Source organism: Rhinatrema bivittatum, chromosome 14, assembly GCF_901001135.1.
Source record: "Rhinatrema bivittatum chromosome 14, aRhiBiv1.1, whole genome shotgun sequence".
Taxonomy (NCBI): Eukaryota; Metazoa; Chordata; class Amphibia; order Gymnophiona; family Rhinatrematidae; genus Rhinatrema; species Rhinatrema bivittatum.
In genome coordinates, this window is record NC_042628.1 from 7,423,476 (window position 1) to 7,437,493 (window position 14,018).

Consider the following 14,018-nt stretch of genomic DNA (forward strand, 5'->3'; position numbering starts at 1 on the left):
CTGAGGAGCAGCCCCTGTCCCGGGAGCTGATCACCCCCGGCCCCTCTCCGGGTGCTGATCACCCCCGGCCCCTCTCCCGGCTGCTGCTGATCCGCAGGAGCGGGCCAGCCCCGGTTAACCCCCGGTGCAGCCGTACTCGGGGTGCGCTCTGAGCGAGCGGAGGGCACTGACGCACGGGGCCGAGCTCCTCTGCCGCTTTCAGCCGCCGCCGCCGCCGCCTCGCGCCTGGCTCCAGCTCCGGGCTCTGACGTAGCCCAGGGGAGGCGGGGCCTCGGCCGTCTATATAAAGCGAGCCGGCGCGCGGGCAAAGGCTCAGACGGCATCGAGCTGGGAACGCGCGCGCGTGTGCTGTGCTCCCGCGCTACTTAAAGCCATGATCAAGAAGACGTGCCCCAGCGAGCCCGAGCTGAACATCCCGGCCAAGAACTGCTACAGGATGGTGATCCTGGGCTCCTCCAAGGTGGGCAAGTCCGCCATCGTGTCGCGCTTCCTGAGCGGCAGGTTCGAGGAGCAGTACACCCCCACCATCGAGGACTTCCACCGCAAGCTTTACTCCATCCGCGGGGAGGTCTACCAGCTGGACATCCTGGACACGTCCGGCAACCACCCCTTCCCGGCCATGCGGAGACTCTCCATCCTGACAGGTGAGCGCCCGACGGTCTCTGCCACTCCAAACAAATGAAGGGGGGGGGGGAGGGTTAGAGGATCGTCTAGGAAATGATTGCACTGAAAGAAAGGCAGTGCACTGCTGGGATTTAGAGGTTATTACTCGCCCTGGCACCCCCGGGCTGAAGGGATGGGCTCAGGGTCTCCGACTGCGCCTTTTTCACTCTGGGTGTTTGCATTTGCAAGCGGATCTGCAGCAACAAAGACTTTTTGTTTAGTTTATTTAAAAAAAAAAAAAGTCCGTTTCACTTCCCGGCGAAAGGAAAGTGCAGTGAGAGCCCTCCCGAACTGCTTTGCAGGGAGCCCCCTCCCCCCCCCCCCCCAAGCTTCAGGGAACTGCAGAGGGAGGGGATCGTGTCTGACCAGGCTGTGCTTTCGGGCCGCTGACCCTAACCTTGCCCTCTTTCTCTCTCCCCCCTCCCCAGGCGACGTCTTCATCCTGGTCTTCAGCCTGGACAACCGGGACTCCTTCCAGGAGGTGCAGCGCCTGCGGCGGCAGATCGCCGAGACCAAGTCCTGCCTGAAGAACAAGACCAAGGAGGAGGCGCAGGTGCCGCTGATGATCTGCGGCAACAAGGGCGACCGCGGCGACTTCCACCGCCAGGTGCAGCGCCACGAGCTGGAGCAGCTGCTGGCCGGCGACCCCCAGTGCGCCTACTGCGAGATCTCGGCCAAGAAGAACAGCAACGTGGACGCCATGTTCCGGGCGCTCTTCGCCATGGCCAAGCTGCCCAGCGAGATGAGCCCCGACCTGCACCGCCGGGTCTCCGTGCAGTACTGCGACCTGCTCTACAAGAAGAGCCTGCGCGGCAAGCGCCTCAAGGAGGACGCCTACGGCATCGTGGCCCCCTTCGCCCGCCGCCCCAGCGTGCACAGCGACCTCATGTACATCCGCGAGAAGGCGATCGGGGGCGGCCAGGCCAAGGACAAGGAGCGCTGCGTCATCAGCTAGGGGGGGGGGGGAGGGAAAGGGGGCCGCCGCAGCCTCCGCGCGCAGTCCGCAGGGGTGGGGCTGAGATCCGCGCCGGGCTCCCGTGGAGCCGGCTCGGGAGGAGCCGCAGGACCCGCTGCCGGGAGCTTCTTTACGCAGGAGACGGGACTTTCTGCGCCCTGCAGGGGAGCGAGGGGCGCCGCCAGCTGCTCCAGCTGTTTCCGCACACCTGGCAGGGACCAAACACTGGAGCTGCAGAATGAAAAAAAAAACAAAGACTTGTTTACAGTTCTTGTCAGTGCATAACTACAGCACCCACCACAAAGGCACTTTATAGTCATATTGTCATGAACTGAACAAATCCTTATCTCAGTGTTTTTATATATTGTGTTGCGCTAGCAATGTGATCATTTTTATGTTTTGTCTTTTTTTTACGCAATAAAATATTGAAATAACTCTTTCTTCGGATCTCCTTCCGTGCGGTGCCGGGCAGGGGGACTCTGCTTGGTATTTAAATACTCTCTAGGGTTAAAAATGAAAGGAAGCGAAAAGGCTTTCCCAGTCTGTGCCCGCGGAAATCGTAATTGCCTTATTAAAGAGAGAGAGAGAGCGAGCGCGTCTTTTTACTTAATAAAAGGACAGCGCCACAGCGCGATAGCATTAATGCATAAATAAATCCCTTCCCCCCCCCCTCCCTGAAGCTGCGTTATTTAATGAACATTCGCCCTAACCCTTAGCACCGAAGCTGCCCCGTTAGGCCCCAGGTCGGGGGCTTCTCACCTGCCTGTAACTGCCACTGCCCTCCATAGGAGGAAAGTGACAGCCCGGGCCCTGCTTCCCTTCCCCTGCACTTTAAGGGTGGATTTTGTTCTGCTGACTCCGTCTCCCCCTCCCAAAGTCCAAACTTCAGGGATGCGAAGCAGCGAGATAAAGACCAAATGGCAGGAAGGCAGGAGCCCTCGCTTACAGCGAGCAGCGTTATAGACAAAGCCGCTGTAGCGGGCAGGGAACAGCTGCTTCCCTCCCCAGCCCCTTTGCATTATAATTACCTTAGGGTGGGCACTTTACCTCCACACTGCTGCAGCCGGGGTGACCTCTGCCCACCCTGACCAGCAGCAGCCCCGTGTAAGAATGAAAGGTAGTGATCTCCTTCTATCGGGGCCCCTGCACCCGGAGCTGAGGGGGGAGGGGGAAGGCATGAGGGGGTAACCCGGGCGTGGAACAGTCACAGCGCCCCAAAAACCTGCGAGGTCTCGCTTCCCCCTGCCCGAGGCGAGCATCCCCGAGATAAGGTGAGCTGGGAAAACAACTCGGCCTGGTGCAAAGGCAGCCAGGACCCAGCGAAAGCAAGCAAGCGACCTAACACAACAGACCCTCCCCCAAATAGAGGGCAGGACCCGCAGCAGCAGAGCATCCGCACCAGCTCCAGCCTAGGCCTCCTGCAGGGGGCAGCTTGGGCATTCAAACCACCACCGCCCCCATGAATGCTTAGAACTCGCTTCCAGGAACAGGTCCCAGCCTGCGCTTTCTTCAGAAACCCCGGGCTCTGGCTTTTGGCTACAGCCCAGCTCCAAGTAGCGCACAAACTGCTAAGCCCCTAGCACTGCAATAGCCACCGCCACCCGAGTACAAAGGCGCACTCTGTGAAAGCCAGCGCATCCCAATCACTGCATTCACCTCTCCGGCATGATGGGATTGCAAAACACACAACACACAGAGGCTGCGCTGCAATACCCGAGCCTGGGACACTTTGGCACACAGAACACTCGCCTGCTCCAGGCTCTGCCCTGTGTGCCAGAAGGATCTGTTCAGAGGAAGAAAAGGGAGACCCACCGCGGGGTTTCATGCCTTTCTAGCTTGGAGCAGCTCACTAATAAACCTCGAGTTTAATAGAGCTGGGACTACTTCACGCAGCTTGGAAGTGTCACCGAGTCACGCCAGAGCCGGGTTCCGCCTAATCTACCTGACTCAGGCATGGATCCGGCTACAGGGAAACACCGGCAGCTCCGCAGGGCCTCTTCCCTTCCACCAATGGTTGAGGGCACAGACCCCATACGCCCAGTGCTGCCTCCTCCTCCTTGCCCCATATCCCTAGCATTTTCCATACCGTGCTTCTCCTCCCTTTTACTACATCCTCGAGAGCTGCGTTGTGCTGTTCTACCTGTGATACCTAAGCCCCGCTTCCGCACCTGCCATCGGCAAGTTCTCACTGCATCTGCAGTGATTTCTCACCAGTTCCAACACCCGTCTCGCCCATCGCTGCTGATTTCTCACCACTTCCAATACCCGTCTCGCCCATCGCTGCTCATGAAAACAAGTTTTTCAGTAACACTCATTTGTGGCAATTTTCTGTTTAGTTTATTACAGATATGAACATCTTTTAAGAGAAAAAAAACTGCATTTAAAAAAAAGATATAAATATAAAGCAACACGAGTAATTACAAATTGCACGCCAGTGGATTGTTTGTCAGTAAATAATGATTCCCAGGCATAAATGAAACTGAAAGATGGCAAAGAACATGTCCATGTCCATAGCTGCTGCTGCCGCCACTGCCCTCCCACCCTGGCTTGGGCCACGCGGCTCTCCGTCCGATCCCAGGGAGAAAATACGCCAGCCATGGAGGGCAAGTCTTGCAGGCATCCCCCCAGATGGCCGGGGTATGCAGAAAGTGAGGCTGACAGGTGGCTCTACTACAAAACATATGAAATTAGTTTAGTATCGCCAGTGCCTTGTGACACCATAGACGAGTAACGGGGAAAAGGTGGGGACTGGTTTCAGCCTGCCTTCTACTCCTTTGGGATCTCAAGCATGCACAGGCTCTTGTACTTCTGCAGTAGTTGGTTCTTGGTTCGGACTTGCTCCCGCAGGCTCTGAAGCTGCTGCTGCTGCTGCTCGGGGCTCCTGTCGATGCCGGGCATGGAGCTGATCAGCTTCCTCATCTCCTGGAACTTGTTCTTCAGTTCGCTTAGCTCCTGGTGGACATCCTGGCTGTCCTTGTCCATGCTGCACGGGGAGGAAAGCCAGGCATGACTGTCTGCACCATTTGCAACAATATGCTGCAACCTATTACCACTGGCAGCAAAAGCAAAGCAGATAAACAGTGATCCCAGCTGCCAATAACACAGAGTGGAGTTTACCAAACAGCTCCTCTGCACACTTAATATTATTTTGATGTTCCAGGTGCACTGATGTCACGTCCCATGTTGCCACTATAGTGTGGCATGTGCAATACGCCCGTCTGCTACTAACCACAGCAGTTAGGTAATGGCATGTGACGTCACCGAGGTCATGACCTGGGGGAATATGCTGTTCACTGCTACCTCTCCATTTGCTTACCTTCATTTTCTCTTAATAAAATGAAGCACTGCTGAAACGTGCCCATGACAAACAGCAATACGGAAAACATTCTGAAGATATTACTTCGTAATAACTCCTCCACTTTCCACCCCACCCACAAAGCTTTCAGAAGGATCCACAACCACAGGACTGCCAATTTACCTCAGGCTGACTGGGTTTAACTGGGCCATACTGGCAACGCCGATGTCACAAAGATCACACGCTGCATGACCCAACCAGATCCCAACCCGGGCGAGCTCATCAGAGGCCATGACTGAAACATGGCTCTTACCAGGGGCACAGAACCATCGCAGCAGCCCAGCTGGAAGAGATGACAAAGCCAGCTTATTAGGAACATAAAACATAACCATTCTGAGTCAGATCCTCGATTGATTGCTATGGAAAGTGATGTGTGGATTTTTACTTTCATTGCTCACCGCCTTACGCATCCATGGAAAGGAGGTGAAAAATAAATATCCTGCAGCACTGCAGCCTTAGCTCAGAACAGGAAGGGGGGCTGCTTACCCTCTTGCAAAACAAGGAATATTCTCTATTTGTAGTCACTCCCCAGGCTGTGCACCGCTCCCAGAAGAATCTTAATACAGAAATGGTATTTGTTTGATATTGGGGCTTTTTTTTTAACTTCATGTTTATCGATTTCAGTGCATTCAGGGTCAGATCTCCACTCCTGCTTCCCGGGCAGCCCTCACTGACCAGACACGGGGGCGCTGCAGCCTGTGGCCATTGACTAAAGGACTGTCACTGGGATATTGGGTCTAGACTAGAGGAGAGGTCATGGCTCTGGGGACCTATGACAGGGCCAGCTCTGATTGTGCTGGAAATCCAAAGGCACCGAAAGAAAATTCTTGGGCTTGCACTGTCCCCCTGTAACCTAACTCCTGAATATGATAGTAAGTATCTCAGGAAATATTTCCCTCACATCTTAGCACTTCTAAAACTATAGTCCCTTTGGGCTCAGTTAAGACCAGAGCAGTAGTTTCCAATATGGCCAAGCCCGAGTAAAACATTATTATATGAGTCAATGAGAACGAGCACCTGGGTAATTCTCCAGAACGCGGTATTAAAAGTCTGAACCCATCAGTTTTCATTTGTAATTAAATGACACTAATACCTTAGGGCTTTAAAGGTTATTTTGCAGCTTTGAAAACTCAGTGCTAACTCTTCCTTTAATTTCTTGCAAGAAATCTGGTTAAGGCACAATTTCATCCCTGCCCAGGCTCAGGGGGCTTGTGGAGCTTTGCTGGTAAGGAGACCACCACCCCCCCACCCCCCCCCCGCTCCCAGGAAACCTTTACCAGAGGATCTAGGTGCTCTTGACCACCAGGTCTTGCGAAGGCAGGAAGAGGTCAGAAGCATCCCCCCTCTCGCCATGACCTCCTATCCACATATGACCTGTCCTCATGCCGCCACCCTCTGGCACAGGAACTGAGTTTTCATCAGCAGGCAGGCGGGATTTTCTGCAGAAAAGCTCATGACTGCATGGAATATGAACATCTGACCCAGGCCGGCTCAGATTCCTCGCCAGGAATATATGACTCCCAAGTCTACGCAAGGTTGAACTTTGAATAACCATCACCAGGATTTCTTCATACACCTCATTCCGATCACCTGCAGCAACCTAGCTGTCCACGTGCCTGCCTGCCTGTGTGATGGAGGGGGGACTGGCCACACCGGGTCAGCCTGGGCAAGGGGTACTCCAGGAAGCAACGGCACACCCTGCTGGTCAGCCTTGGAAGTTACAGCCAACCTTATTTATAAGTAGAGCCCTTCGTAAAGAATATATGAAACGGCAATAAATAAATCTGGTTCCTAAACTAAATTCTGCTACGACACACCACCTTGCTGACAGATCTGCTGGCCATAAAGATGCACCTCTGTCATTGGCACCAGAAGGGATCATTGCTTTAGAGAAGGCAAAACAAACACACTCTCTCCTCATGCCCAGCCCTCTTAGACTTACAAAAACTTCTCTAATCTGGTTATGCGTAACTTGATTTTAGAACATTCACAAGTATGTGCCAGCCAGGAATGCCATCACTCCTCAGATACTGTGGCTTGTTCTTTGTCACCCTGCCAAACGTCAAAACAAGGTTTACTTCTGGCTTTTCCATCCTGGCAGAAGAAAGAGATGAAAAACACCACAAATCCAGATTCATCTAGCCACCTCTTGTTGGAGCTGGTTAGGCTGAAGTGCTTTTTGAATTCTGCATAACACTACACCCACCAGCTGTTTTGCTTTGTGTTACTACCACGTGTGTCAGATTTTTCTTCCATGCTCATATGTTTACATCTTGCCTGCATGATGTACCTTTAACAAAAAATTATTCATTATAAATAAAGATAACCTGTCTGGCAGAAAAAAAAATATGATTTTCACGTTAGCTGAAATGTTTTTCTATCACAAAGCAGCGAGTATAACTCTTGCCTTCTCATTAAGAGATCTGAATCTTTTATTTTCCTCTCAATTACTCTGATCACACACAACAAAGAGGAAAAGGGCATAAAATAAACCACGGAAACAGATTAAAGAGCCTGAAATTCAAGCCATGAGTCACCAAAATAGAAGGCGAGAAGCAGCTTCAGGCTTCTTGGAAATCAAGGTCCCCTGGTGGCATCCCCCTCATTCCAAGGAGCATGAGAAGAAGAGATATTGTTACAGTTTCTGCTAAATCCACCTTCTTGTCAGGACTTCTCCCTTACACAAGGAGAAAAAGGCCCACGTCCTGAAGCAGAATTCAACATAACAAGTATTTTAAGCTGTGCTAAACTTTGTTGCCACGGCTACTTAATACAACCTACATTTGTGAGGGAGAAAATCATTTATATTAAGCCAAATAGGATATCGGGGCCATGTCGCTCTCCTTTCCCAGACTTTGTTTTGCCTCTCTCATCACAGATTGCTAGAAAGGGGTGCATAACGGTTCCCCCCATGCAAAGGAAAGCAGATAACTGGAGGATAAGCAGAGCGGTCAGCATCAAAATGGGAGTCCTCACCCCAGGTTGCAGTATGCTGCTAGCAATTGTTATAGTCCTGTATTTGCCAACGCAGCACGGAGTCGCAGTCAGCCTCCCTTCACCGCGGCAGGGAGCCGCAGTCTACCTCCCTTCACCGCGGCAGGGAGCCGCAGTCAGCCTCCCTTCACCGCGGCAGGGAGCCGCAGTCAGCCTCCCTTCACCGCGGCAGGGAGCCGCAGTCAGCCTCCCTTCACCGCGGCAGGGAGCCGCAGTCAGCCTCCCTTCACCGCGGCAGGGAGCCGCAGTCAGCCTCCCTTCACCGCGGCAGGGAGCCGCAGTCAGCCTCCCTTCACCGCGGCAGGGAGCCGCAGTCAGCCTCCCTTCACCGCGGCAGGGAGCCGCAGTCAGCCTCCCTTCACCGCGGCAGGGAGCCGCAGTCAGCCTCCCTTCACCGCGGCAGGGAGCCGCAGTCAGCCTCCCTTCACCGCGGCAGGGAGCCGCAGTCAGCCTCCCTTCACCGCGGCAGGGAGCCGCAGACTTTGGTGCTTCCTGGAGTGGCACGAAGCCACTCTCATCGGGACCCTCTCGCAGCAGGGAGTGCCGCTGATGTCCTCGTATCCCAGAGGCCGCAGTCCCCAGCATCGCCTGCGGCAGGAAGCCGCATTCAGCTGCTTGTTCCATGGCCAGGACACCGCTGTCTCAGCTTCTGTGGCCTGGGCGCGGCCTGCTCGGCTTCCCTGCACTGCTCAGCGGCAGCATGGCCGCTGACCATGGTTCTGACTTCCTGTTTCCTGTCTCCTAAGGTGCAGGCTGTGCCTCCTCCTGTGATTTAAAGGGCCCGCGGCCAGATATGCCCCGAGCCCCACCTGGACTCCTCCCAGGGCGTTTCCTGAACTTCAGCCCTATTTAAGGGCCCAGCTTCTAGTCCTTAGTTGCCTTTGTAAGGAATTAGTTCCTCCCAAGGACTTCTTGTCTTTGCTCCTGCTGGTATTTCCTGTTCTTCATGGGATCCCTCATCGTTCTTCATGTTCCTGGTCTCTTCTGGATATCCCTCATCTTCTCCTGATGTTCCGTGGTCTTCCTGATGTTTTGTGGTCCTTCCTGGTGTTCCTTCCTGATGCCTCATCTCTGCTTCTGCTTCCTGGACCAGTGGTTCCTCATTGCTACCTCTTCTGGCGTGCTATGTCGTGTCTCGTCACCTCGTGGCATGAGCCTGTCTTCTTGTCTGCAGCGCAAGCCTCCGGAGGGTCTTCCTTGCCTGACGCCAAGTCTCGTCTTGGTCCTCTATCTCATGCCTGAAGCCAAGTCTCGTCTTGGTCCCTTACCCTGAATCTCATCTCGGCCCTCGGATGTTCTTGTGGCTGCTCCGTCCATGCCTAAGCCTCTGACCGAACCTGCTCCATTCCAGCGTGGTCCGTGACCAGCCATGGGCGGCTGTATAAGGTGCGTCTCGGTGAAGGCTTCTACTGAATCTTCGCCATGTTCTGGCTTCATCTTCTACGTATTCGTCTGGAGTCTGCTTCGCACTCAAGCGTGGTCCGCGACCAGTCCCGTGGGTCCACCCTGTGGTGGACTGTGTAGGGCGCGCTGCAATCGCAGCCTCAACTCAGTACTAGACTTTGCTCCTGAACCTTGATCCTGAGTCTTCGTGCTCAAGCCTCTCGTCTGAGTCTTCACGTCTCCTAGTTCCTCGTCTTGAGTCTTCATGTTCCAGAGCCTTTGTCTGCCCTCATCTCCTGTCCGGACTGCTGCCTTTGCCGTTCCCAGCGGCAGGTCCGAAAGGACTTGGAGTAGTCGGAGGACCACTCAGAGACCAACTGGTTGGTCTCACTGAGGCTGTGCAGGTCGGCAGGGGCCTGGCTTCCTGGTCTCAGCCCAGGCCCGGACATGTCTCACCAGCCTCGGTACCACCTTGGAACCCTCTGGGGTTGTGCCGTGGCCTAAGGGCACACAATCTCCTCAGAAATGGGACCGCTCTCCTAGCGCTCCCAAACAGATTGCGAAGGCCTCTGAGCTTTCCCATGCTCAAGGTCTACATCTTCCCTAACAGCAATAGCCCCTCTGGGCGATGAAAAAGGAAATCTGGTCACCTGGAACAGATATTCTAGAATCCAGAAGAGTACCCAAAATTCTAGGGAAAAAACTCAGCTACTGGATCAGAACCCGACAAAACAGTAACACTGAAACACAGAAATATGATGGCAGAAAAAAAATCCATATGGCCTATTGTGTCTGCGCCTCCACAAAAACCAATCAGCTGTACAATCCCTACCACTCCCTCAGAGATCCCCTATGCTTGTCCCTATGCCTTTTTAAACTTCATATACTGTCCTTGTCTGCAGCACCTTCACTGGGAAGCTGTTCCATATATCCATCACCCTCCCTGTAAAGAAGTATTTTCTTAGATTACCCCTTTCACCCTTGTCCCCTCACTACAGAGCCTCCTTTGAATTGATGCACCGAAGGTATTTAACTAATACATACACAGTACCCCAGCCTGGTTCAAATTTGATTGCAACCAATCACCTGTTGAACCAACTGCCAAGCCAGCAGGGAGCCAGGGGCTCAACCTTCCCCCCGTGCTTGTTTCTCCAGGTTATCAAAGGGAGGAAGTGCACATACACAAAAACATGAGGCAGAGATGCAGACTCTCCAAACCCAGACAGAGCCAGTGAGGCAGACAGACAAACACAGATACACCACACCAAGACAGAAAAACAAATGGTAAGGGGTGGAACATTTTTAAAAAAATAGGTGCCAGCCTACCCGCTTTTTATGCTTTTTTACCATTTTCACTTATTTTTCTATTTTTTCTTAGTCTGCTCATCTTTTTTATTTCGTCATGTTTTGTTTGGCTTATTTCTTTACTACACTTTTTCTTTTTTATTCCTCGTCCTTCTCTATGCCCATTCCGCTCCCCTCTCTTTCCACTTCTTTTCCCCAGGACGGACAGCTGCTGTGATGTCTCTCCCAGGATAAGGAGCCCTCCCAGGCAAGAGGCTGGTGGTGGCAGCTCTTCCTGGGTTGTGGAACACAGCAGTGGCTCCTCCCATGTGTAGACCTGTCACAGAGGAAGCAGTTCTCCAGGCCCCACTGAAAAAGATGCGTGGCTAAGCCATGGCATGCTTATGATTAAATCATTATACTCCCTCCCTCCTGAGCTTGCTGTGCCTCCGCTGTACCAAGATTGGACAGCACATCCATTTTTTAATTCCTTGATCAGCCAGGCGGCAAGTCCCATCTGTGCACCTCTGACTTAAGCATACATAACTGTACATTTGTACAGCCTGCAGGGAAATTTCACAGTGAGTGTGGGCTTGGGTTTACATCATTTTGCTTGATGTTTTTATGGATTAATAAGTATGCATGAATTTAAGATCCACTGTATTGACCTTTGTTGTGCAGATACCATGACAGGAATGAACCTCACTCTGTGTGATGCTGCATGTGTGTAGATGGTTTGCAGTGTGTGTGTGATGCTTTGTGGATGGTTTCTGTGGGCGACGTTCTACGTGCAATACCCCATGGGTGATGCTCCATGGGCGTTATCCTCTGAGCAATGCCTCCATAGCTACTGGTTAGGGTTGCCAACTGTCCAGTTTTGGACCGAATAGCTGGGTTTTCACGCATGCTGTGCAGAATCTCGTCAGAAATACTGACTGGATGCTAAAAGTCTGGTTTTGCAGGCAGCTACTCCTCTACCCCACAGAAGAGAGAGGCTGGGTCGGAGCCTCTCAGAGGAGAGTTTTATTGTATTCCTGCCTCCACCTCTTTTCTTATGCTGTGATTGGCCAGCATAGGAAGAGGAGGTGGGGCACAGCAAAGCCCTCAGCAACCTGTAGCTCCACAGATGTCTGTAGCAATGATCCTCTTGGTCCCACCCCTCCCACAGCATACTGGGCCAGGACCTGAGAGGGGCTGCAATGAGCCAGCCAAGACAGATACAGGCATGAAGGTGGAGAAACAGACCGACAGATGGAGGTATGGAGTGAGAAGAGGGGACAGAGACAAAAGGGGAGATAGACACATGGGGAGTATGGAAGGGTTCAGAACCAGAAAGTGGCATAGAGGGAAGGAATGGAGCACAGGGTCTCTTGCTCAGTCCAACCAACAGCTGCAGCTGTCTGGGAAATTGCTCTATAGACTTCCTCCCTCAGGTCTCACTCTGCCTTGTCCCTTAGCAACTTGGAATTTACCTGATGTTAAACAGAAATATATAGTATACTGCAGTGACCCCCTTCCCCTCTCTGCTCATGTCTGTACCCCTTTCCTGGCCCTTTCTCTGCCCAGCACCCCCCCCAAAAATTATCTCACTGCTCCCTTCAGGCTTATTGCAGGGCTGCCCAGTGTCCTGGGCAGTGCAGGTAGTATGGTGGGGGAGACAGTGCCTCCTTGGATGACATGACTGGCCAGCTGAGACAGCAGCCACACAGGTGCTAAGGAATGCTTGTTCCACTATATTGGTGGCCAGCCCCCTGATGAGGTGAGTTAGTGCCCCCTGGGCCTGCACAGTTGCTTGCCTCTTCTGACAGCCCTGGTTCTCCTCTTTCCCCACCCAGCATGGTTCTGACAATCATGTGTGAAAGAGAGAGGGCGCATGTATGAGTGAATGTTTGTGTGTGACAAAATGAATGTGTATGTATATGAGAGAGGGACGCGGAATAAAAGTCTGTGCTATGCACCATCACCCCCTAATAATCCACGAGATAATAGGAAACAGCTGAGTGGCGGGGAGGCCCCTTCATTGCCCCGAGAAGCTGGAAGAGAATTATTGCCTGTCAATTCATTATTGCTCTTTAATGCATACACAGATACAGTACTTAGATCTAAAATGTATGCAAATGAGGGACGCCAGTCCCGGTCTGCGGAAATGTTGGCAACACTACTTGACACCCCGTGACTCAGGACCCTCACCGCCCTGTGGCCCCCGATACCCTTACCACTTAATAATGTCGTGCACCAGCGGCAGGAAAGAATAGTCCTCCTCTTCTTCTTCCTCATCCTCCTGCCCCTCCGCCGGCCTCCCTCCCGTCGCCATGTTCCCGGCTCCCTTTCCTGTCTGTCCAACCCTTACGTCATCAAACGCCGCCGAGCGGCGCTGCGGAAACTGATGGGGCGGTTTCACGATGACGCTGCTCTGCACATACGTCATCGAGAAGCGACGGTCCGTTTGGCGTTATCTGGGGAAGGGCTCGGGCTCTTCCTAGCTCATGTCCTGCGCAATCAGGAAAGCTGAAACAATGCAACTTATAATGACAAACACTGGACACAAGTGACCCGGGCGGAGAGGGAGATCCCTGCCCTAAAACTTTATTTTACGTTCGTCAGATGCTAACTCCTGCTTCGCTTTTTCTTTTGAAAGGTGTTGGCGACATTAATTGCAAGGTGTCCCGTGCAGCCTGGGCTGTTTTATCCCGCTCATACTTTCACTAGTGAAATGGGCCCTGGCAGGCACAGAGCAGGCTGGAGGGTTTCATAATAACAAACATGATCAGGTTTTGCTCATCCCGGGGATGCATCTTCTCGGGCAATGATTATCGGCGGGGAAGGAACAGCTTGTCAATTTTAGCAGCTACACTACGATCTGTGATAATGGAGTGGGAGGAAATATTTAATCTAGATACCCATCTTTATTCTCCAGCGATTTAAGCTTATTAGACAAAGAGATCCTGTCAACTGTGGCAATACGGGGATTGAAGATACAGGGCAGCCCTTGAATTTTTAAACTGCATCCAAACTGAACAGGCTCTCTTGTTTAGTAATTTTATACCATTCTCCTGAAAACACATATTTGTTCCATTAAAATATATTTCTTTAATGCTAATGTTTTGACACCTTCAGCACCAATACTAGTCCTGTCTATTGATCAGGTGCAAGTAAAAGTCTTGCTTATGAGCCTGATGCTGGCAATCAGAGAACAGAACAGTCAGTGATATTAAGCAAGACACACACAATGCAAACAGTGTAATTACCAATAATGAATGGAAAGAATGAAGACAGACCAGAGGACACATTTCGTAGATTTAATGACTTCTATGCCAGTGTTACATCATCTTTGCTTGCTATAGAAAAAATTGTGCTAGATTTATCACATGAGTCATAAATACT

The 14,018-nt window shown here is 52.3% G+C and overlaps 2 protein-coding genes across 3 annotated transcripts; one reads left to right on the forward strand and one right to left on the reverse strand.

Annotated features, from left to right (window-relative positions):
- The first annotated feature begins 303 nt into the window (after positions 1-303).
- Positions 304-2,058, forward strand: RASD1 (ras related dexamethasone induced 1). The gene is made up of 2 exons (XM_029577340.1): positions 304-644; positions 1,092-2,058. The coding sequence occupies exons 1-2, from the start codon at positions 374-376 to the stop codon at positions 1,616-1,618; spliced, it is 798 nt and encodes a 265-aa protein (XP_029433200.1). The 5' UTR covers positions 304-373; the 3' UTR covers positions 1,619-2,058.
- Positions 2,059-3,935: 1,877 nt separating this feature from the next.
- On the reverse strand, positions 3,936-13,077 carry MED9 (mediator complex subunit 9). Of its 2 annotated transcripts, XM_029577181.1 has the most exons (3): positions 12,851-12,966; positions 5,097-5,256; positions 3,936-4,601 (listed from the first exon to the last, which is right to left on the reverse strand). In XM_029577181.1, exons 1-3 carry the CDS (start codon positions 12,909-12,911, stop codon positions 4,385-4,387), a joined length of 438 nt encoding a protein of 145 aa, XP_029433041.1. In that variant the 5' UTR covers positions 12,912-12,966; the 3' UTR covers positions 3,936-4,384. The 2 variants fall into 2 exon arrangements, with proteins under 2 accessions (XP_029433041.1, XP_029433042.1); XM_029577182.1 differs by lacking the exon at positions 5,097-5,256 and having other exon boundaries at positions 12,851-13,077.
- Positions 13,078-14,018: the final 941 nt, after the last annotated feature.

What these genes read in the sequence shown, in the direction of transcription:
- RASD1 (XM_029577340.1), top strand. Translation starts at nt 374, where the DNA reads ATGATCAAGAAGACGTGCCCCAGCGAGCCCGAGCTGAACATCCCGGCC. An exon ending in GAGACTCTCCATCCTGACAG is followed by an intron (nt 645 to 1,091) that starts GTGAGCGCCCGA and finishes CCCCCTCCCCAG; the next exon opens with GCGACGTCTTCATCCTGGTC.
- MED9 (XM_029577181.1), bottom strand. Translation starts at nt 12,911, where the DNA reads ATGAGGAAGAAGAAGAGGAGGACTATTCTTTCCTGCCGCTGGTGCACG. An exon ending in GTGCACGACATTATTAAGTG is followed by an intron (nt 5,257 to 12,850) that starts GTAAGGGTATCG and finishes CATCTCTTCCAG; the next exon opens with CTGGGCTGCTGCGATGGTTC. An exon ending in TTAAACCCAGTCAGCCTGAG is followed by an intron (nt 4,602 to 5,096) that starts GTAAATTGGCAG and finishes CTCCCCGTGCAG; the next exon opens with CATGGACAAGGACAGCCAGG.